This window comes from Phyllobates terribilis, unplaced genomic scaffold, assembly GCF_046119375.1.
Source record: "Phyllobates terribilis strain yellow unplaced genomic scaffold, ASM4611937v1 Scaffold_2__4_contigs__length_985480577, whole genome shotgun sequence".
Lineage (NCBI taxonomy): Eukaryota > Metazoa > Chordata > Amphibia > Anura > Dendrobatidae > Phyllobates > Phyllobates terribilis.
The window spans coordinates 46,258,716-46,283,822 of NW_027362762.1; the positions used below are offsets into that span (position 1 = coordinate 46,258,716).

Genomic DNA, 25,107 nt, shown 5'->3' on the forward strand with positions numbered 1-25,107 from the left:
TGTGATGTGGTCACGGTGTGGCGGTATTTGTCCTTTGTATGTGGTATTATTTGGTCACTATGTTGTGGTAATATGTGATCTGGTCACAGTGTGGCGGTATTTCTCCCTTGTATGTGGTATTATTCGGTCACTATGTGGTGGTAATATGTGATCTGGTCACGGTGTGGCGGTATTTGTCCCTTGTATGTGGTATTATTTGGTCACTATGTGGTGGTAATATGTGATCTGGTCACGGTGTGGCGGTATTTGTCCGTTGTAGGTAGTATTATTCAGTAACTATGTGGTGGTAATATGTGGTCTGGTCGTGGTGTGGTGGTATTTGTTCCTTGTTTGTGGTATTATTCGGTTACTATTTGGTGGTAATATGTGGTCTGGTTAGGATGTAGCGACATTCCTTGTATGTGGTATTATTCGGTCACTATGTGGTAGTAACATGTGGTCTGGTCACGGTGTGGACAATTTGACAGCAGGAATGTGAAAACTTAAAACATAACTTTTAATAACGATATATAAAATGTAAAATGTGCCACTCAAAAAACATAGAACGAGTCACTAAGCCAAACTGTTAGCTACCAGAAATATAGCTCAGAGACCGCCCCTATATTTAAAATATTTTTTGAATCAACCCTGCCGTCTGGAGATCAAAAAACCATTAGGATAGATTCTATAACAGAGGGAGAGTAGATGGACAGGGATCAGTGCAACAACCCTGTGTCAAACAGAAACCCTCTGAAATATAGATTGTTTTTCCATAGGTATAATTAGCCAAGATAATCACTAAACATGTACTCATAGACCACACATTTACCCAGTATCCAAGAGTTCATGAAGATAAAAGTGACATAAGAACGTAATTGCACACTGTGTAGTCTGAGTGCAGACCAAACACAATTATCACAATTCAATTACATAAAAGAAGAAAATGGAACTTTCTCACCCATTCTTTCTTTGTTAATGAGGGAGGAGATTAATGTCCAGAGATTCCTTCTGAACAAAAAAGTGGGGACCCGAGCTGGCCATATTTATTCCCTGGAGTAGAGCTTGGGTGAAGTCTCAAGGGTACCCAAAAATTTTGCCAGTATGGGGCCCCGAAAGGATGAGGAATAGATGGGAGACGATGCTGGAAATGCGAGAAGTCAGATGTGTCTTTATTGTAATCTCTACAGCCGAGTCCTGACTGGAGAAGTTGTCATGTCGGTCTGGGCCAGATGGAAAAGACGGGAAAAGTGAGTGGCTCAATTAGAAAGAACGTCAGACGCAAGTCACTATTTGTAACTCTACTGTCTTTTACATGTTCTGCAGCACTGGTATCTACCACTATATAGTCACCAGAGGTGGACATACCATTGGTGCAACCTGTACAACCGCACAGGAGCCCAAGAGGTAAAGGGGTCCATTTCTACTGCAAAGCAGGTGGCATTGTGCATTATCATGAACTATATATTATCTTGGTCTGTCTATGTCCTTCAGGGATGGTCACTGTGTGGTGGTAATATCAGTGTTGGCCTTTGTATAGGGTATTGTTCCAGTAACAGCGTGGTCATCTGTTGAGGTTCTCCTACATCCACTATTAGGGCTCGCCACTGTAGTTTTAATCAGGGTTACCTGGTTAGGGGCCCACTCAGATGTTTCTCCCCACCCGAGCTGAACCCCTCGCTACACCCATGACTTCTGATTATAGTACATATATTTGTGAACACGGAGAACAATGTTGAATTAGAACATGTTCCATAATAAGGTTAGTATTACATGAAAGCTTTCATCGTCGGCTGTGATGGGATATTCTGCTGTTACAAGGTCAGTACTTTTTGTTACTTACATGTCTCTACCGAGCTTAAACGTCCCTGGAAATATTAAAATGATAATCTAGGATTTAAGTTTGATTTGCCCTGTGTACTTTAGATTATAATCCGTTGTCGTCTCAGTTCCACTTTTACAATATGATACCAGATCCTTGGAGAGATGGAGATTCTGCTTTTTTTCACATCATGTGATTCACTAAGATCCAGAGTATCAGTAAAACAGTGAGCCGTGATATCCTTTATAATCAGTATATCTGGTCACCTCTTTTAACTTTTTCTGACTGTTTTAAAATATCCTTTTTTTTTACATACTGTTATTTTTTGTTACAGAAAAATCCAAATAATTTAATGTCCTGATGGGAAAAAAAGGTAAAAAAGTATTTAACTTACCTCCCCCCTCCTCAAAAAAAAAAAACAACAAGAAAAATTGGAAGAAAAAAAAATGCAAAATAAAAAATTGCATGTACTCCTCCATCCTCTTATATCTGTTTTTTATTTCACCTTTTGCATTTTAGCCCCCCCATGTTCTTTAACTCTTTTTTTTCTGCTCTTTCTTGTCGTCTAAAATGCGGTTTTAAAAGAAACTGGCTGCTTTGTGTGCGATTTTTACACAAGGTCGAAAGTTCACGCCAAGGCCAAAACAAGCATGAGAGACCCGATCTCGCTACGTCTTCATTCTGATCCCTCTCACATTACATCAATCCCATCATGTAGCTGTGAAAAAAATATATGTGACATTTTTTTTTTTTAGGCTGGGGCTTTAATTTTTGATTTTGAAAAATTCTTTTTGTAAATTTTTGTATTATTTATTAGATTTTTTTTTATTTGCTTTAAAAAAAAAAAAAATGGAAGGGAAATGAAAAGAAAACATAATCTTTACTTTGAAAAGGTTTTACTTTTTGATTTGTTCTTAGATAATCCTGTCTTTGTCCAAAAAAAAGCCCACCGCACACATTTGTGAAGATTTGTATATGAATTCGAATTGACTTGTTTTTCTGCTTTTCTTTTCTGTCTTGTTTTTTTATTTTGTGCCTTTTTAGACTAAAATGTTGCAATAAGTTTTACACGGTTTCATGTTATTTTTTGGCAGTATTCAACTACACAAAGATAAAATTTAGATTTTGTACTCCACTAGGGTACTGGAGTACGCTTGTGCACAAAAAATAAAGTAACCAAAAACATCAAGATAATGAAAACCAGGTCTACATGGATCAGCAAATTCAAAAACAATGACAAGGACTGAAAGAAAACTAGCATAAAAATGGTGCAAAAGCCATAATGAATTTGGATCGAAAATAAAAATGCTTAAAAAAAACTAAACTTTTACTCTAATAAAAAAAAAGGCGCAAAGAATGATGAATTGGGTGCATCGTGCGCTATGTTGCCCTCCTAAGACCTCTCATTAAGTAAAGGGCAGCATCAACAATTGTAATATCAGATTTTTTTTGCACCCATATTAAGGTCACAAATTTTGGCCTAATCATGGGCCCAATGCGCCCAAACTAGTGTCATAGATTCCTAATATGCTGTTCGCTTTGGCCGCTAGACCCACGATCACATCGGAGATTTGCCCAACCATGGCCAGGAACCAGGTGACCCATGGTAGAAATTTCATACTGGCACCTAACTTTTTTAGTATCTATATATATATATATATTTTTTATTTATTTTTATTTTTATTTTATTTTTATTTATTTATTATTTATTTATATTATTATTTTTATGTTTTAAAAAAAAAATTATTTTTTTATTTCTTTATTTAACCTCATAGTTTTATACATGTCTAATTTTCCCCTTAATACAATAATACTACAAATGCTTGGCCTTTCATTTTTATTTTATTTGTTTTTACATCTCATCAGAACATTAATATTTTTTGGTTTCTAAATACTCTTATCTTTATTTAGATATTTATTTTATTATATTTTATTTCATATCAAATAATAAAAAGATGTATTTTACCGATTATGGACACTTATATTAATTTTGTTACTTTCAATCTATGTAGGACTCCCAGACTCTTTTTGGCTTTCGGTGCCGGCCTCTTGCTCATCCCTCTTTATCTTTTGATCTCATTTTTGTTTTTCTCCCGTATTTCTTTCCATCTACTGCTTCCTCCTAGCCTGTCAGTCATTATCTTTATTTTTTTTCTCCCTTTACTCTCACTCAATGAAGCTTCAACCTACAATTCAGTCAAAGAAAACAAAAATTAAAAATTGTCTGAATAAAGTCTGAGCTTAGAAGAGGTTTACGAACCTCAAAATAGTGAAAAATCTCTGATTGGCACCCTCAGTCTGTCACTGTCTCCGCTGCTATAGCTGCAGATAATTACTGATCATGACGGATGGGATCATTTGCTTGTTGCCGAAACAGAGAAATCTACACGGCCTTCCTCTAGTTTTGATGTAGCAACTTCTGGGTTCTTATTCAGGATTTGTTTTTCTGAACACAATCTGGGCACTTATCCTTTGGATATATTACTGGATCGTGGCAACAAAGTCCAATGACCCATGGTCCCCAATGTAATAGATTTCTACTATATGCTACAAGTAGAAGTATTAGAAATATACATTAGTACATTTCCCCCCACCCCAGAGTGTTTATTTAAACCCACCCTATAGTGCTGATTTGACCCCACCCTACAGTGCTTTGACCCCTCCCTAGGGTATTGATTTACCCCACCCTACAGTGTTGATTTGGCCCCACCCTAAAGTGTTGATTTACCCCACCCTAAAGTGTTGATTTACCCCACCCTAAAGTGTTGATTTACCCCACCCTACAGTGCTGATTTACCCCACCCTACAGTGCTGATTTACCCCACCCTAGAGTGTTGATTTACCCCACCCTAGAGTGTTGATTTACCCCACCCTAAAGTGTTGATTTACCCCACCCTACAGTGCTGATTTACCCCACCCTACAGTGTGGATTTGACCCCACCCTACAGTGCTTATTTACCTCACCCTACAGTGCTGATTTGACCCTACACTAGAAGGTGTAAATTTACCCCACCCTACAGTTCTGATTTACCCCACCCTACAGTGCTGATTAACCCCACCTTACAGTGCTGATTTACCCCACCCTACAGTGCTGATTTGACCCCATCCTATAGTGCTGATTTGACCCCATCCTATAGTGCTGATTTGACCCCATCCTACAGTGCTGATTTGACCACACCCTACAGTGCTGATTTACCCCACCCTACAGTGCTGATTTACCCCACCCTACAGTGCTGATTTACCCCACCCTACAGTGCTGATTTACCCCACCCTACAGTGCTGATTTGACCCCACCCTACAGTGCTGATTTGACCCCACCCTACAGTGCTGATTTACCCCACCCTAGAGTGTTGATTTACCCCACCCTAGAGTGTTGATTTACCCCACCCTACAGTGCTGATTTACCCCACCCTAGAGTGTTGATTTACCCCACCCTACAGTGCTGATTTACCCCATCCTACAGTGCTGATTTGACCCCACCCTACAGTGCTGATTTACCCCACCCTAGAGTGCTGATTTACCCCACCCTAGAGTGTTGATTTACCCCACCCTACAGTGCTGATTTACCCCACCCTACAGTGCTGATTTGACCCCATCCTACAGTGCTGATTTACCCCACCCTACAGTGTTGATTTGACTCCACATTAGTGTTGATTTACCCCACCCTACAGTGCTGACTTACCCCACCCTAGAGTGTTGACTTGATCCCTCATTTTGGTTATATAGCTATTGCTACCAGGTTATTCCTTCTATCTGATTTTAATCTTTGTACTTTGATATTTTATCAATAAAGATTTATATTTCACCTTCACTTTGTTCACTTCTTTGGTTCTGGGATTCACTCGTTCTCAGACCACGATGTTATATGGACCCATACTGGCCAATGGGCTTATTCACATATTGATCTTTTTTTTTATAGAACCATGTGCCCAGTCTGAGAAAACTCTGTGCAAGTCCTAACATGGTTCAGGCTCAGCTATAGGGGATGAAGTGGAAGCAGTTGCACTCAGGTGCTGGTACCTGATGGGCCCCAAAGGCGGCTGTGCCATGTTAGAGGTGGTACGTAATGGTCCCCCCATATTGCATTAGAGACCAGGAGTTTGGAGTTACGTCTTTGTGCCTAACCAAATGGCTCACATCTCCCCCTCATATTGACTCCTTTCAGTGACACTGTAGCTATACAGAAGGCTAGCCTTCTGTCAATCAAAACCATGACTTCCCTTGCCAGAACAGAAGAATTTGCTGACTGCTGAGTGTGGGTGGTGGTGAATTTCTCCACCTTTACAAAAAAAATAAGAGTCTGATTACATGCGGCTGGTTGGCTGGATGTAATCCATCTGCTGACTGGCACTAGAGATCATGCTGGGACTTCCTGCTGTGAGAGGGGGTGAGAGCTGCTTCACTGAACATCTGAGTATAGAGCTGAGAGGGTATACTGTAAGATAGTGACTTTTATATAGGGGATGAGCAATTCTTATACAAACACATCAGAGTATTAGGACACATCATTAAGTTATTGCATGACCTTACCTCGTTCTAAATCCTGATTGAAGTTTGGAGCCAGCTCTATGGACGAGCAGTTCCACCTCATATCGGAGAATGCTTTGATGCAGGTTTTCTTCACCTCTTTTGCTGCCTGGATGATTGTCTGCATCAGTTCCAGGTTACTTCGGCAGAGCTGCATCTGGGAAGAGACCAAACCATCCAGCTGTTTACAGTGCTGCGTCTGATTCAAGGCCAGGGAGGCCGAGGTCTTGGACAATGCTCTGCAAGAAAAAGAAAACAGAGCATTTCAATTAACATACAATCCGAAGTCCTGCCACAATCCGGATATATATAATGAGGTTCTGCAGCAGTCAGGATGTGTAGTAGCAATTAGAATGATTCAGCCGGCATTGTAAATTTGGTTTATTAGCAAATTTTACAAACTTTCTGCTGTTTGCAATTAACCAATAAAACAAAAACAATGTAAATATCTCAACACAACTAATATAACAAGAGGTTTCTCCAAATTTACTACAAAATGCCTATTTTACTGACGTGTCAGGATTATTCAACTCAGAAATAGTATCCTCCCCATACGAGCAAACATTTGTCTCCAGCACCGGATGCAATAATAAACTGCTTCATTAGTTACATTAGGTGTGCCTGAGATAAAACACATCACATATCAGGATTTACTGGGGGTTTGTTGACTGTGATACTTTATTGGATGTTAAAATAAGTCGTTAGTGTGGTCCAAAAAAGTTACGAGAAGAGATCCCTGCCTTGCAGAAACAAGGAAAAGGAAACAAAAAGATACAAACGTATTGAATGTTCCTCGAGATACAGCTGGAAGCAAAGGTCACAACAACTTCAGAATTATAGGAACACCGGCTACACTACCTGGATGTGCTAGAAAGACAAAGCTGTCACAGGAAACCACCATATTCCTGAGAAGGCAGGTGGTCAAAACCCCTTGTGTGACTGTAAAAGACCGGCAGCAAGATGTGGTGGCAGTAGGTACTGAGGTTTCAGTTTGCACAGTAAGGTGCATGCAGTGAAGAATGGTGGGTGTTCGGTGATGTCTACAGTGAAGCATTTGAGGGGCACGTGATGCCTATAGGGAGGTATGGTGATGACTGAGTTATTCCTACAGTGAAGCATTGCAGGGGCTTGGTGATACCTACAGTGAAGCATATTAGAGGCTTTGAGATGACTACAGTAAAGCATGTCAGGGGCTTGGTGATGCCTACAGTGAAGCATGGTAGAGGCTGGCTTGGAGATGACTACAGTAAAGCATGGTGGTAGCTTAGTGAAGACTTCAGTAAAATATGACGGTAGCTCAGCAACGTCTGTGGTGAAGCATGGAAATGGTTCAGTGATGTCTATAGTGAAGCATGGAGGTGGCTTGGTGATGCCTACAGTGAAGTAATCCAATGACTGATGCATATAGTGAAGTAATCCAATGACTCTGAAGCCTACAGTCAAGTATGTCGATGGCTCTGAAGCCCACAGTAAAGTATGCTGATTGCGTGATGATGCTATCTAGCTGCTTTTCTTCCTCTGAGACTGGAAACCTGTAGAGTGTGGCGGGCAAGATGGATTCAAACAAGAATCAGGAATTCCTTGGAGAAAACATCATGCCTTTTGTGAGGAAGATGAAGCTCGGGCGTCATGGGACCTTCCTACAGGACAATGATCCCAAGTATATCTCATGGTCCATCAAGGCTTGCTTCCAGAAGTTCTTGAAAATTTTGGCGTATCCGTCACAGTCGCCTGGCTTGAACCCCAAAGAAACTCTTTGGTGAAAGGTGAAGGCTATTGCAGCACAAAGGAAAAAAGAATACTATTGACCAGGGAGCCATTGCACAAGAGAAGTGGGCTATAATTCCCAGAAACATTGCCAGAAGCTACTGTCTGGATATGCATAATTTTGTAGCAGGTTTTAACAGCCAGCGAGGCTCTACTAACGATACACACTGCAACAACTGTATATTATAATGTTTTGCAGCAGTCAGGAATTGTATCATGAGGTTCTGCAGCAGTTAGGATGAATAATACGAGGTTCTGCAGCAGTCATCTAAAGGACAGTGATGCACGGTTCCATTTTATTTTGGAAGGTGACTTGCATGTAGTGGTAATGGTAATGTCGGCGTCTCTGCCTCCTGCCCGACAGAGACGCCGATCTACTCACCACCGCGGCGTTCCCCGCTCCTCCCCCCGGCTTCATCGCAGCGTCTGTCCAGGGTGCGCGCACAGTGCGTAGATCCCCAGTCTCTGTACTTAGGGCACGCATGTGCGCGCTCCCTTCCTCTTAAAGGGGACGCGCGCGCTGTCCTAAAAAGTTCCCAGCCAATGGCTGTAGGACTGTCCCTACTTAAGGCACCTTCTCCATAGTGGAGGTGCCTGTGCAAAGTTGTTTGTGTGCTAACACTCTCTCCAGCCCTCAGGTTCCAGTGCCCGCCAGCCTGTCTATCAGCTGTGAACGCCTGCCTGTCTATCAGCCGTGACCGCCTGCCTGTCTATCTGCCGTGCCCGCCTGCCTATCAGCCGTGCCCGCCTGTCTATCTGCCGTGCCCGCCTGCTTGTCTACCTGCATCACCAGCCTGTCTATCAGCCGTGCCCGCTTGCCTATCAGCCGTGCCCACCTACCTGTCTATCTGCAGTGCCCGCCTGCCTGTCTATCAGCCGTGCCCGCCTGCCTGTCTATCAGCCGTGCCCGCCTGCCTGTCTATCTGCCGAGCCCGCCTGCCTGTCTATCTGCTGAGCCCGCCTGCCTGTCTATCTGCCGAGCCCGCCTGCTTGTCTACCCGCATCACCAGCCTGTCTACCAGCTGTGCTCATCAGCTGCGCCTGTCGGCTTCGGCCATCAGTCCGGTGGGAGTCACCTGCTCTCACACAAGGTCGGTCCCAGAGTGGCACCTGGTTCACCTTCCCGGTCCCTCCTTGGTTCACAGAGTCGACAAAGCCGCCGTGTGGCCAGGGTCGGACCGGGTAGGCTCTTAGTTACACCCCTCTGGTCCCTCTTTGTATCACAGCACAGAGGTTCCACCACCCAGATCCGTAGCAGTAATCCACAAATAGCAGGAGATTATATGGCTGCTATGGCCCAGTCTGATCAGCACTGCCCCCCCAAGCATCTCAATTTCAACAGTATCTTAATCCTCAGGAAACTCTGGAGGCATCATATTGAGTATGGAGGCCATGATACCATGTGTGGGGGCTGTGATACTGTGTGTGGTGGCAATTATATTGTGTGGGACCATAATGATGTGTGGGGACTACTTTTATGTGTCAGGAGCCCTGACGCCATGATACTGTGTGCGTGGGGCTGTGCAGATCATAGTAGTGTGTGAGGTAGTTTTGATGTTGTGTGTGGAAGCTGTGAGGGCCCTTATACTGTGTAGGGGAAATCAGGGTTTCATACAGTGGGATGAGATTTAGGGGCCATCATACTGTGTGTGTGTGTGTGTGTGTGTGTGGTACTGTGGGGTCCTCATCCTGTGTGGGGGGGTACTATAAGGTCCTCATCCTGTGTGTGGGGACACTATGAGGTCCTCATTCTGTGTATGGGGGCATTATGGGGTCCTCATCCTGTGAGGGGACATCATAATGTGTTGCAGACACTGTAGGGTCATCATACTGTGTGCATGTGGGTGGGGTGTACTGTGGGGATCATCATACTTAGTGCTAGATGCATTTTTGAGGGATTATACTCTATTGGGGTCATGAAAGGTGTATTGTAGCGGGCGAGAACACTAAGGAACTTCAGCACAAATACTGTATACATGTCAAAATACATGTCCCTATCCTTGTCTTTAAAAGTTGGTTAGTACGCTCCACTGCGCCGTCACCCTGCTTACTTAGCCGAATATATACATATTTTTGAGGGTGGCGTAGAAGGGGTGAGGCTATTGGGCCCATGACTTCTAGGTACGCATCTGCTTCTATGGTCACTCATTCTTTTGTGTCCACATATCTCATTCACCTTAATGAAGAGTGACCTTGAATGTGCAGCCACCACCAGACTGTATTGTCAGGGGCCACAGAGGTCGTACCCTAAACATCCAAGTATTAGGTCGATAAACGTCTATAGTATGTAAACAGTCCTGTAAGCTATGGGGCAGAATGTTGTTCATAGCAACCAATGACAGACCACCTTTCATTTCATATTCTACTCTGGTAACATGAAAGCTGCGCTGTGATTGGTTGCTATGGGCAACATACACAGTTTTCCTTTCAGTTTTCATCAATCTGCCCCATTCTATTAAAACATTGAGGGAAATTTAATATTATTTTCTGGTGACAATTCTTGGTCGGCTTCCTGTACACCAAAATTGTAACACACAAGACCGAGTAATTTTTTATTTTTGCTCTTTTTTTCCCCTCCATTTCTTCAAAAAGCCATTATTTTTTTTATTTTTCTGTCCATATAGCCGTATGAGTCCTTGTTTTTTTGCGGGACAAGTCATAGTTTTGAATAACCGTATATTATTTACCATATAATGTATTGGAAAAAAAAAAAAAATAGTGAAAAAAGAATTTCATTTCGCCATTGTTTTGTTTTTTGGTCTTTTATTTTTACGCCGTTTTTAGTGCTGTAAAAATATCCTAGTTATACGATTCTCCAGATCAGTGCCATTAAGCCCATACTAAACTTGTACAGTTTTTTTTATATTTTAGTTGTTAAAAAAAATTCAGAGCTTTGTAAAATAAAAAAAAGAAAATCCAGGTCTGTGTTGCCATTTTCTGAGACCCGTAACTTTTTTAGTTTTCCGTTTATGGAGTTGTGAGAGGGAATAGTTTTTTTTTATTTATTATGTATATATATACTGCTCAAAAAATAAAGGGAACACTTAAACCACAGAATATAACTCCAAGTCAATCAAACTTCTGTGAAATCAAACTGTCCACTTAGGAAGCAACACTGATTGACAATCAATTTCACATGCTGTTGTGCAAATGGAACAGACAACTGGTAGAAATGATTGGCAATTAGCAAGATACTCCATATAAAGGAGTGGTTCTGCAGGTAGTGACCAGAGACCATTTCTCTGTTCTCATCCTTTTTGGCTGATGTTTTGGTCACTTTTTCATTTTGCCATTGCTCTCACCCCTAGAGGTACAGTAGCATGAGGCGGTGTCTACAGTACAACCCACAGAAGTTGCTCAGGTAGTGCAGCTCATCCAGGATGGCACATCAGTGCGAGCTGTGGCAAGAAAGGTAGCTGTGTCTGTCAGCACAGTGTCCAGAGCATGGAGCAAATACCAGGAGATGTGGAGGGAGTCATAGGAGGGCAACAACCCAGCAGCAGGACCATTACCTCCTCCTTTGTGCAAGGAGGAACAGGAGGAGCACTGCCAGAGCCCTGCAAAATGACCTCCAGCAGGCCACAAATGTGCATGTGTCTGCAGGACAATGCCAGACCTCATGTGGCTGGAGTATGTCAGCAGCCCCTGCAAGATGAAGGCATTGAAGCTATGGACTGGCCCGCCCGGTTCCCCAGACCTGAATCCGATTGAGCACATCTGGGACATCATGTCTCGCTCCATCCACCAACGTCACGCTGCACCACAGACTGTCCAGGAGTTGGCAGATGCTTTAGTCCAGGTCTGGGAGGAGATCCCACAGGAGACCATCCGCAACCTCATCAGGAGCATGCCCAGGCGTTGTAGGGAGGTCATACAGGCACGTGGAGGCCACACACAATACTGAGCCTCATTTTGACTTGTTTTAAGGACATTACATCAAAGTTGGATCAGCCTGTAGTGTGTTTTTCCACTTTAATTTTGGGGGTGACTCCAAATCCAGGCCTCCATTGGTTAATAAATGTGATTTCCACTGATGATTTTTGTGTGATTTTGTTGTCAGCACATTCAACTTTGTACAGAACAAAGTATTCAATGAGAATGTGTTATTTGATTGTTCCCTTTATTTTTTTGAGCAGTGTATATATATATATATATATATATATATATATATATATATATATATATATATATATATATATATTTATACAGAAGAGAGTGTGTTTGTTTGTTTTTTTGAGCAACAAAAATGATGATGGTTGATTCAAACATAATATTTTTTTAATATTTCTTAATTTTTACTATTTTTAGCCCCCTCGGGAATCTTGACTCTGCAATCGCTTGTTCTAAATACTGCAATATTCCAGTCCTACAGTATATAGAAAAAAGGACGAGCTCCTATGAAGTGCAATCCCCAACTGTATTTTTGGCGCATGTTTATTTTTGGTGCCTTTTATGTGTGTGCATCCTATGTGCACACCCCAATTGTATTTTGCACTGAGCCTTTGTGCTCAATTTTTGGCACACTTTCTTTTGCGACACTTCCCGTGGCCGCAGCGCTATGATCAGTATCGCTGCTGCACCAAGGGACTTTTTCTTTTTTTTTGCTATAAGCCGAGTACAGGACGTTGCAGTGTTAGTGGCGTCTGATTTTCTTGTAGAAAAACAAAATAATAGTAGTTAGTACAGAATAGCTTTATAGGTAGGGAGGTAGCGCATTAGGGGAGCGGACGTCGCAGTGTTAGTGACGTCCGATTTTCTTTTGCACAAAAAAAAAGAATAACTTTATAGGTAGCGCATTAGTATAGTGAACGTCACTGTAATTTTTTTATACAACCTTTTTTTTAATTCTACTAATTTTTTTTCTGATTATTAGTGTTTCTTCTAAAATGTTTCCTTTTCACTATTTTTCTCGACTTTTTTCTCCAGTGTTTTGAAAAAATATAAAAGAATAAAACTGGCCCATTCGTCAAGAAGACGCTATTCACCAGAAGAAGCATGCTCTTTTCTTGCCTCCTACATGGATTCAGGCAGTGAGGAAGATCGCACATTCCTCTATTTTTCGTCCTCCTCCTCCTCATCTAGCAAGGATGGACCCCCAACAAGGCGCCATAGGACCAAGACAACCCCTTCAGCAATTGATTCCATATGGACTCCCCCCAAAAAAATTATAAGCCTGTAATTCCAGATTTCTCAGCTCAGGAATCCAATTTGATGTTACAGGCCTCACTGAAATTGACTTTTTCAATTTTTTTTCGCCGAAGAAATAATAAATCCTATGGTGGCCCAGACATCAATTTTTCACCCAAAATTCCACATCATCAGACACCAGATGGACCCCTGTAAGTGCAGCAGAAATGATGACATTTTGGGGCATTGTGCTGAATATGGGCATAGTCAGAAAACCAGCGCTTCGGCAATACTGGAGTACTCATATTCTCTACAGCACACTGGTATTATATATGGCCATGACAGGGACACGATTTGAAGCGATTCAAAAATTTTTGCCTTAAAGGTGATAATGAACAGTGTCCTCCCCGAGACGATCTCAACTTTAATCGTCTATATAAAATTCGACCAGTAGTAGACCACTTCAGCAGAAAATTTGCTGCGATGTACAACCCTCAAAGAGACATCTCTATAGATGAATCTCTAGTTAATTTCAAAGACAGGCTAGAATTCTTGTCCACTAAGAGGGCAAGGTAAAGAATTAAACTGTACAAGCTGTGCGAGAGTACTGTAAAGTGGCCAAGAGTGGTAGTCATGACCGAGCTGCTGTCCCATTACGCTCTAGCACTTTACAGGAAAACCGTGCCCCAGTCCTAGTGTGCTGTCAGGTGCGGGGGGCATCACACTCACTTGTAGGCCACAGGCCTCCGCTACCTCCAGGCCTCTGTCTTTACAATTCAGGGGAGATTAAGTTCATTTCAACAAACAGAAGTTTACTGGACAGTTCAGGTTCCTCAGGTTGTAGCATGTATGATAAGGCACAACACATCTTCAGCCCCACCATTAGTTCCTCCTGGACTATCCCCATGCCCACTGGCCCAGTCAGCCCCTGGGATTTCCTGTCCAGTCTCGCAGTACACCCGGGATCCGCTACCTTCCCTTCACACAGTTCCGCGTCCATCTTCCCCTGAATATCAGAAGACACAAGGTGCCCTTTAGCCCCTATGCCGGGCCTTGAGCTCCTGATATTAACGGAATATCCGCACGGGATTCTAGTATGGCCTCCCACTGCTTGAACGATAGGTACATGCTAGCCCTAGCAGCCCACTGCACTTGAACTTGACCTTGTTACTGTGCTTCCCTATCTGACAACTACCAGGAAGTGCCTGCTTTTCACTAGCACTCTTTCCCTCCTAGTGTGGGCTAGCACCAAACATTAACTGTATCTTATCTTATACTTTCAGCTAGTTGCTTTACATTGCTATATTGACAGTACTTATACTACCCCATGTCACATTACACACTAGATCCATAGAAATGCATGACACTATTTACATCACACAATATTGACGCAATTTGTGTCTTCAGGGGTAGGAACTCAGCAGCACAGTCCACCACTCTTAGGCTTAGTGCCCACGATACAGAAATTAAGCAGAAATTTTCCTGAGCATTTCTGCATCTCCTTGGCAGAAAAACGAATGTGGTTTTTACATGCGTTTTTGACGTGTATTTGACGCGTTTTTTGCATGCGTATTTGCCATGCGTTTTTCCAATGCATTGTATAGGCAAATATGCATGCAGAAACGCAGAAGAATTGGTCATGTCCGTATTTTTTCTGCGAGAAAAATCTGCGCAGAAAAAATCCTGACTATGTGCAAAGAATTTGCAGAATGTCATAGGAAGTCATGGGATATGGTATGCAATGCGTTTCTGGAGCGTTTACGAACTGCAAATACACACCAAAAAAGCATCGTGGGCACACAGCCTTACAGCTCCTCAGGGTACACACACAGATTTAGGGTCTATGACGGCAGGGACACCTGGATTGACCCCCCTGTCCTGGGAGTGAGTGGGAAAACTGTGTGGGAATTGCTGCACCCACTGCTGGATCAGGATTATCAACTCTACGTAGATAACTTTTACACCAGCATCCAACTCTTCAAGACCCTCTCTGCCAGAAGTACAGTTGCATGCAGCACCCTGCGAAAAAATGAGAAAGGTCTCACTAAGCCGCTAACTGGGCAACTGCTGAGAAAGGGGGCGACAGCAGAGTCCAATGCAGCGTCAACATGTTGGTGGTCAAGTGTAAGGACATGAAGGATGTCCTTATCTTGACCACCAGAATCGTGGCAACTGCTCCCTTGTCACTGTCCAAGGTACCACAACAGAACTCCCAAAGCCAGATTGTATCCTGGATTATAATAAATTCATGGGGGTGTAGATCTGTCATATCAGGTCCTCAAACCATACAGTGCCATGCAAAAAGCTAAAGTATGGTACAAATAGTTGTCCGTGCACATTGTACAGATGGCACTGTACAATGCTTTTGTGCTGTTTCGATCTGCAGGCAATACGTGGACCTTCCTTTAGTTTCAGGAGATAGTCATCAAGGCCCTAATGTTTGGCACTCAGGAAGGTGAGGGTACAGTACTTCTAAAACTGATGGTACCCATATCGTACCAATCACCATTTTCCCGGTGAGGTTCCCCAAGCAGCGAAGAAGGGAAGAACACAGAAAAGGTGCAGAGAAAGTTCCCAGAGGGGAGTACGAAAGGGCACAATTTACCACTGTGAAACCTGGCCTTCGCATTAAGGATTGCTTCAAAGCGTACCACACGCCCATAAATTGATAAAATGTGGCTTTACTCTGTTAGCACAACACACTTTTATAATCTGATGTACTCTGCACAATTTACACATACCACCACATTATAAATTCATACACCAGTAAATCCAAATTATAATCATTACTATAAAACTATGCCTCTAGATAAATTCCTTGAGGGGTGTAGTTTCCAAAATGGCATCACTTATGGGAGATTTTCACTGTTTAGGCACATCAGGGGCTCTTCAAACGCGACATGGAGCGTACAGACCATTATATCAAAGTCTGCACTCCAAACCGTCACTCCTTCTCTTCCGAACCTGCCATGCGCCAAAACAGTAGTTTTTCCCCACATATGCAGTATTGGTGTACTCAGAAGAAATTGCACAACACATATTGGGTCCATTTTCTCTTGCTATCCTTGAGAAAATGAAAAAAGTTGGGGCTAAAGCAACATTTTTGTGGAAAAAAAAATCGAATTTTTTCATTTTCACAGTTCATCATAGTAAAATTCTGTAAAGTACCTGTGGTTTCAAGGTACTCACCAAATCTCTAGATAAATTGTTGAGGGTGTAGTTTCCAAAATGGGGTCATTTGTGGGGGGTTTCCACTGTTGGCGACATGGCACTCGCAGACCATTCCATCAAATTCTCAGCTCCAAAACATCACTCCTTTCTTTTGGAGCATGACAGTGTGTCCAAACAGTTTTTCCACCACATATGGGGCTTTGGCATACTCAGGAGAAATTGTACAACTAATTTTGGGGTCCATTTTCTCTTGTTAGCCTTGTGAAAATGAAAAATTTGGGGCTAAAACAACATTTTTGTGGGAAAAATTAGAGTTTTTATTTTCACAGCTCAACGTTATAAACTTCAGTGAAGCACAAGGTGGTCACCACAAATATAGATAAATTCCTTGAGGGGTCTAGATTCCAAAATGGGATCACTTATGGGGAGTTTCCACTGTTTTGGCACATGAAGGGCTCCCCAAATGCAACATGGCGTCCGCTTTCGATTCCAGCCAATTTTGCATTCCAAAAATCGATTGGTGCTCGTTCCCTTCTGAGCCCTGACATTCACCCAAACAGTAGTTTTCCCACACATGGGATTATGACATACTCAAGATAAATTGCAACAAATTTTGGTGCATTTTCTGCTTTTACCCTTGCAAAAATGCAAAATTTGAGGCTAAAGTAACATTTTTGTGGGAAAAAGTAAAATGTTCATTTTTTCCTTCCACATTGCATTAATTCCTGTGAAGCACCTAAAGGGTTAATAAACTTCGTAAATGTGATTTTGAGCACCTTAAGGGTTGAAGTTTTTAGATTGGTGTCAGTTTTGGGTATTTCCTTTCATATAGGCCCCCCCAAAAATCACTTCAAATGTGATGTGGTCCCTAAAACTTGTTTTTTGTAAATGTAGTTGGAAAAATAAGAAATTGCTGATCAACTTTTAACCCTTCTAACTTCCTAACAAAAAAAAAAAAAAATGTTTCAAAAATTGTGCTGATGTTAAAGTAGACATGTGGGAAATGTTATTTATTAACTATTTTGTGTGACATAACGTTCTAGTTTAAGGGCTTAAAAATTAAAGAGTTTGAAAATTGCAAAATTTTCACCAAATTTCCTATTTTTTTTTTCAGAAATAAATGCAAAAAATATCGTCCTAAATTTACCACTATGATGAAGTACAATGTGTCATGAAAAAAAAGAATCTCAGAATCACTGGGATATGTTGAAGCGTTCCGGAGTTATTACTGCATAAAGCGACACTGGTCAGAATTAAACAAAAATTGGCCGCGTCAGGAGGGTCAAAACAGGATGGGGTGATGAAGGAGTTATTGAAAAAAAAAAATACTGACAATTTTTTTTTTTTTAATTACGTGTAACACAAAAATCAGATTTTAACAATAGCGACACACAACAGGCAGATCACGTCCGTCTCCTCCACCTGCTACATAAGAATCATCATCAGGGTCTTAGGCTTTGAAGCGGGGAGGTGATAATGAGTCAGGTCCCGGCTGCAGAAGGATATCCCGGAGATGGATGTGGGTGATATATTTAGATAGTCCAGGCCCTCACCTATCCATTCACACGTCAAGGTGCCGGGTATCGGGTGTCATTGCCCTTTTCATGAGAACAAAGGTGGCGCTTTCCCATGGATCATACTCCTTCATCAGATCATTACTGTGCACCTATCTGTGAAACCTCTTAGGGAGTTCAGTTTCAAGAGCCGCTGTGTTTTGTAAGAAGATACAAGAGACGTCGCTCATTCCGAGACGGAACATTTGCCATTCTCCGGACGGATGAGATGGATGGATACTGAACATTGCACTATTTAAAGGGCAACTCTAGTTTCTATGAAAAGTAAAGTTTATGCAAAGACATTTCAGAATATAAAAAGTTTTGTATTTTTACTCATATTTCAGAAAACCCCTTTGTTTAAAAAAAACCCTCTGCTTTACTCATCCTCCCCAGGTCCTGGTCTGAGTCTGCACCACTGCTCCAAGCGTCTGTTATTGTCTGCAGGGCTGACGTCACTTTGGTTGAGCCATCAACTAAGGGAGAGCTGCAGCGCTCAGTTATTGGCTTCAGGGCTATCAACATAATGTCAGCATTTTTTTTCACTGATGAGAAAGAAAAAGTTTCCCCAGGTTCTTATATCAGTCAGTAAATAACGGACAGCGCGCAGATCAGAGTGATTTTTTTCGCTGACCCATTGATTTGCACATTGGTGTAACTTGCAGCTCATGGGCCCCAATGCAAAAGCTCCAACATGGCCCCCAATTATTGCAAGTCTTTTATAGAACTGGTCTGTTCATACAGGCCAAAGAGACTTTTGGAGCCCCCCTAGGCCCAGGGCCCGGGTATGATTGCAACCCCTGTACCTATTGTAGTTACACCCCTGGACTTGCATTGCAAACTTTGATCTGACACTCGGATCAATAGCTGATCCATCTCCGTGATTCTGCACGGACCACTCGGTCTGACGAAAAACTCTGCCCAATAGTTGTGAGTGCTCTTCTGAAAAAAAAAAAAGGATAGCACTCATACATGAAAAACTGACGTGTGAATGAGCCCGAAGGAGGTTTTCTTTCAGCTGTGCTCCATGACGCCCCCTGCTGAACAATGCCCCTGGTGGAAAGTTAGCAATAATATAATGATGAGTTGAATATGGCACATCCAAGGAATCGTGAACAATTTGTTGGGAAGCCTGAAGGAGAAGTCAGAACAACCTTGGGAAAAAAAAACTCTAATTATGGCTGCCCACACATAAAATTTAATAGGGAATATCTTGGTACATCCCCACTAGGCAGTGGTGTTGTGGAGGACATCAGCACCGGTGGCAAGGTTTGCATCCCTCACCCTGAGTCGCTTCTATCAGTCCAGTATTGAACCTCTTATCTCTCCAAGCATTTTATATTTTAAGAAATTATTACTGATGTAATTATCGTTTGTCCTTTGGCCCTTTAATTTTTTCTACTTTTTGCTGAAATCCGACACAAAATTATAAAATTAAGAGTTATTCATTGTTACATTGTTACAATATTTTTCACTTTTTATTTAAATCTACTTTTTACTACATTGTGTTTTTCTTTTAATGTAGCTATTTTATTACCCAGCTCCACCTATAGCCTTAGCCCTAACTCTAGACCTAACTTCAACCCTTGCCCTAACCCTAACTCTAGCCCTAACTCCAGCCCTTGCCCTAACCCTAACTTCAGCTCTTGACCTAACCCTAACTCTAGCCCTAATTCCAACCCTTGACCTAACCCTAACTCTAACCCTAACTCCAGCCATTGACCTAATGCTAACTCTAGCCCTAACTCCAACCCTTTCCATAACCCTAACTCTATCCCTAACTTCAACCCTAGCCCTAATCCTAACTCTAGCCCTAACTCCAGCCATTGACCTAACGCTAACTCTGTCCCTAACTCCAACCCTTGCCTTAACCCTAACTCTAGCCCTAACTCCAGCCCTTGACCTAACCCTAACTCTAGCCCTAACTCCAACCCTTGCCCTAAGCCTAACTCTAACCCTAACTCCAACCCTTGCCCTAACCCTAACTTCAGCTCTTGACCTAACCCTAACTCTAGCCGTAACTCCAACCCTTGACCTAACCCTAACTCTATCCCTAACTCCAACCCTTGACCTAACCCTAACTCCAGCCCTTGCTCTAACCCTAACTCTAGCCCTAACTCCAACCCTTTCCATAACCCTAACTCTATCCCTAAATTCAACCCTTGACCTAACCCTAACTCTAGCCCTAACTCCAGCCATTGACCTAACGCTAACTCTATCCCTAACTCCTACCCTTGCCTTAACCCTAAAGCTAGCCATAACTCCAGCCCTTGCCCTAACCCTAACTTCAGATCTTGACCTAACCCTAACTCTAGCCCTAACTCCAACCCTTGACCAAACCCTAACTCTATCCCTAACTCCAGCCATTGACCTAACGCTAACTCTAGCCCTAACTCCAACCCTTTCCATAACCCTAACTCTATCCCTAACTTCAACCCTAACCCTAACTCTAGCCCTAACTCCAGCCATTGACCTAACGCTAACTCTGTCCCTAACTCCAACCCTTGCCTTAACCCTAACTCTAGCCCTAACTCCAGCCCTTGACCTAACCCTAACTCTAGCCCTAACTCCAACCCTTTCCATAACCCTAACTCTATCCCTAACTTCAACCCTTGCCTTAACCCTAACTCTAGCCCTAACTCCAGCCCTTGCCCTAACCCTAACTTCAGCTCTTGACCTAACCCTAATTCTAGCCCTAATTCCAACCCTTGACCTAACCCTAACTCTAACCCTAACTCCAGCCATTGACCTAATGCTAACTCTAGCCCTAACTCCAACCCTTTCCATAACCCTAACTCTATCCCTAACTTCAACCCTAGCCCTAATCCTAACTCTAGCCCTAACTCCAGCCATTGACCTAACGCTAACTCTGTCCCTAACTCCAACCCTTGCCTTAACCCTAACTCTAGCCCTAACTCCAGCCCTTGACCTAACCCTAACTCTAGCCCTAACTCCAACCCTTACCCTAAGCCTAACTCTAACCCTAACTCCAACCCTTGCCCTAACCCTAACTTCAGCTCTTGACCTAACCCTAACTCTAGCCGTAACTCCAACCCTTGACCTAACCCTAACTCTATCCCTAACTCCAACCCTTGACCTAACCCTAACTCCAGCCCTTGCTCTAACCCTAACTCTAGCCCTAACTCCAACCCTTTCCATAACCCTAACTCTATCCCTAAATTCAACCCTTGACCTAACCCTAACTCTAGCCCTAACTCCAGCCATTGACCTAACGCTAATTCTATCCCTAACTCCTACCCTTGCCTTAACCCTAAAGCTAGCCATAACTCCAGCCCTTGCCCTAACCCTAACTTCAGATCTTGACCTAACCCTAACTCTAGCCCTAACTCCAACCCTTGACCAAACCCTAACTCTATCCCTAACTCCAGCCATTGACCTAACGCTAACTCTAGCCCTAACTCCAACCCTTTCCATAACCCTAACTCTATCCCTAACTTCAACCCTAACCCTAACTCTAGCCCTAACTCCAGCCATTGACCTAACGCTAACTCTGTCCCTATTTCCAACCCTTGACCTAACCCTAACTCTATCTCTAACTCCAACCCTTGCCCTAACCCTAACTCAAGCCCTAACTCCAGCCCTTGCCCTAACCCTAACTTCAGCTCTTGACCTAACCCTAACTCTAGCCGAAACTCCAGCCCTTGACCTAACCCTAACTCTATCCCTAATTCCAACCCTTGACCTAACCCTAACTCCAGCCCTTGCTCTAACCCTAACTCTAGCCCTAACTCCAACCCCTTCCATAACCCTAACTCTATCCCTAACTTCAACCCTTGCCCTAACCCTAACTCTAGCTCTAACTCCAGCCATTGACCTAACCCTAACTCTATCCCTAACTTCAACCCTTGCCCTAACCCTAACTCTAGCTCTAACTCCAGCCATTGACCTAACCCTAACTCTAGCCCTAACTCCAACCCTTGACCTAACCCTAACTCTAATCCTAACTCCAGCCATTGACCTAATGCTAACTCTAGCCCTAGCTCCAACCCTTTCCATAACCCTACCTCTATCCCTAACTTCAACCCTAACCCTAACTCTAGCCCTAACTCCAGCCATTGACCTAATGCTAACTCTGTCCCTAACTCCAACCCTTGCCTTAACCCTAACTCTAGCCCTAACTCCAGCCCTTGACCTAATCCTAACTCTAGCCCAAATTCCAGCCCTTGTCCTAACCCTAACTCCAGCCCTTGACCTAACCCTAACTCCAACCCTTGCCATAACCCTAACTCTATCCCTTACTCCAACCCTTGCCCTAACCCTAGCTCTAGCCTAACTGCAGTCCTTGACCTAACCCTAACTCTAGCCCTAACTCCAACTCTTGCAATAACCCTAACTCTAGCCCTAACGCCAACTCTTGCCATAACCCTAACTCTATCCCTAAGTCCAACCCTTGACATAACCCTAACTCTATCCCTTACTCCAACCCTTGCCCTAGCCCCAACTCCAACTTCTGCCCTAACACTATCTCTAGCCCTAAACAGATTTAGATTACCTTCTCAGTGTTATGCACACGCCCGGGCTAAGCGGCGTGTGCGTGTGATTGGTAGTGATTCCACTGGACCGTGCCGGAGAGTGAATGCCTGGAGGGGCGTAACTAGGTATTCACCCGATCCGACCAGGGTCGCACGACGGCATACGACGCCAGTGCACCAAGGAGGAACCGAGCAGAGGGACCAGGTGCTACTCCAGGACAGACCCCGGACACGGCTGTTGACCCACACAGGGGAATACAGGAACAGACTGGAAGGCTGGCACACTGACTGGTGGGTATAGGCAGGCACGACTGGTATGCAGGCAGGCGGGTAAGCAGGCAGGGGGGTATAGGCAAGCACAGCAAGAGTGCAGACAGGGAGGCACTAGCAGGTAGGAACACAGGCGGGATAGGACCCAGTACACACCGGGACTCAGGAACAATACAGGCAGAAGGGTACAGGCAGGGCGGGACAGGACTGCCGGAGCAGCGGGCAGAAGCAGGGCAGGACAGGACTGCCGGAGCAGCGGGCAGAAGCAGGGCAGGACAGGACTGCCGGAGCAGCGGGCAGAAGCAGGGCAGGACAGGACTGCCGGAGCAGCGGGCAGAAACAGGGCAGGACAGGACTCTGTTCACACGGAACAGACAGGAAGGGAAAGACAGAGCCAGACACCCACAGGGTACTTGCAGTGAAGTAGCGAGTGGACCACAAACTCACAAACGGGAGTACAGAGACAACAGGCAGGAGTTAGGTACGAGTTCAGACTCTGCAGAAAAAGGAAGGGAACGGACATAGAGGAAAAACAGGTAAAGGATAGGAGAGAGTTCAGACTGGAACTGAGTGTACGGAGGAGACCGACACTGCAGCGGGATACAGGAGCGGGTCTGGGAATACTGCCCCCAGAGAGGCGGGACGAACAGGCAAGGAGCGAGTTCAGACAGGACAGACAAGATACAGGAGCGGGTCTAGGTAATCGGCCCCTAGAAGGCGGGAGGAACAGGCTAGGAGCGTGTTCAGACAGGACAGACAAGATACACAGAAAGGACTCAGTTCAGACACGGGAACTAATACCGCAAAGCAGGAGACATACAGGACTAAGTTCAGACAGGCCTGGAAATACAGCCTCCAGGAAAGGCAGACAAGGAAACAAAGACGGGACCTGGCACCTTCAGAGTGCAAACACACACTGAAGGAAAACACTATGCTCAGGCAGGGATAGAAGGGAGCTGCTGAGCTATATACCAAGTGTCAGACAGCAATAGGCTGAGGACGCACAAGGGGTGTGACCCACAGCAGGTACAAAAAGCAGGAAGTGATCGGGCGCCGCCCTTAAGCAGCAGAGACAGACACAAACAGACAGCATGGAGGGAAGCCAGAGAGACACTCTGGACAGGAGATCAAGTGCGCTCTCTTGCACAGTGGGAGATGGACCACCATGCAAGGACGCCGCCAGGTATGTTACACTCAGCTTCTGTCCTCTCAGTCGCTGCAGATGCAGAGTACAGCAGCTGATCACAAAATCATCTTGAGCGTAACACTTCACTTAGAAACTGGCAGCAGCGACTGAGACAAAAAGGAAGTGGCAGCTGGCTGCTTTACTCATTTATCTTGCTAGCTGCGAGGCGGGCAAATGATGCACCTTTACACCACTCCAAGGAGAAGCAGCACCACTCCGTCAGTGGATGGAACTCAGTGCTGGTTCTCCTGGATCATTTGACAGTGGGCGGGGGGGAGCTGAGGGATCTTAGGCTCCCATAAGATAATGTCCAATATGAAGATGAAAAGGACATTTCTAGTATATGAGATGGAGGGAGAGGCAGGTATCCATTATGATTCTTAACCCATGCGGTCCGTACCCTATTATGTTTGACGCAATTTTCTCTAGTTCTTTATATTGGACCATGAAGAATAAACTAATTTTGCCATGGACCACCTATTTCCAGACTGGAAAGGATTATGACGCAAAACCAGGACCCAATGGACCAGGATATTGATAGGCTGATGGATCTCGCCTTACTGCGCTCCTCATGCGGGAACCTTTCCGGTTCATGAAAGTGAATCTATGATTTCATTTCCAGCCAATATCCAACAGGTGTGAGTGCGGGAAACGTGCATCTGACTGCAGATCATACTTCACATAGCAGTCTAATCCAAACTTTCATCTGTCACGAACACTTCACATGTTACTCACAAATAAAGCTGATTAACCCCTCAAAGGCTGGATGTAGCACAGCTGGTATTTGGCAGAAATTTATATTAGCGCCATATCCTGTATCTGTGCTTTAACAAAGGATTGCTGGTCAAATTATGACATCTCAAGAGAACCTGTCATTTGCCATAAATATGTACTTTTTTAACTGGTGTAAATCTGTAACGCTATTGCCGGCGCCCCTGCATGGTTCACCTTCCCTCTCTATGCAGGGACACTGGCATACTCACCACGCCGGCAGCACGGCATGGTCCTCATCGTGCGCCCTGCTTCCTTCCTGTTCTGAGTCCCGGTGGCGCACCTAGGGTGGGCACGCTTTCCTGCTCTTAAAGGAACAAGTCCGAATATAGTAATATGCCCTCAGCCTATAGCTGAGAGGCATTTAATGTGAGTGTTCACCTGCAAGATGGCTCCCAGACAATAGCTGGGAGGTATTTTGTTTTAAAGGCACCTTCCCCAATA

At 43.9% G+C, this 25,107-nt stretch overlaps 1 protein-coding gene across 1 annotated transcript in view; it reads right to left on the reverse strand.

Annotated features, from left to right (window-relative positions):
• The window catches only part of WNT11 (Wnt family member 11), a 185,674-nt gene that overhangs the window by 103,837 nt on the left and 56,730 nt on the right, over nt 1–25,107 (reverse strand). Inside the window, exon 3 of the mRNA XM_073661500.1 lies at nt 6,329–6,564. Within this exon, the coding sequence (XP_073517601.1) occupies nt 6,329–6,564 (236 nt within the window). The remainder of the gene's footprint in view (nt 1–6,328; nt 6,565–25,107) is intronic.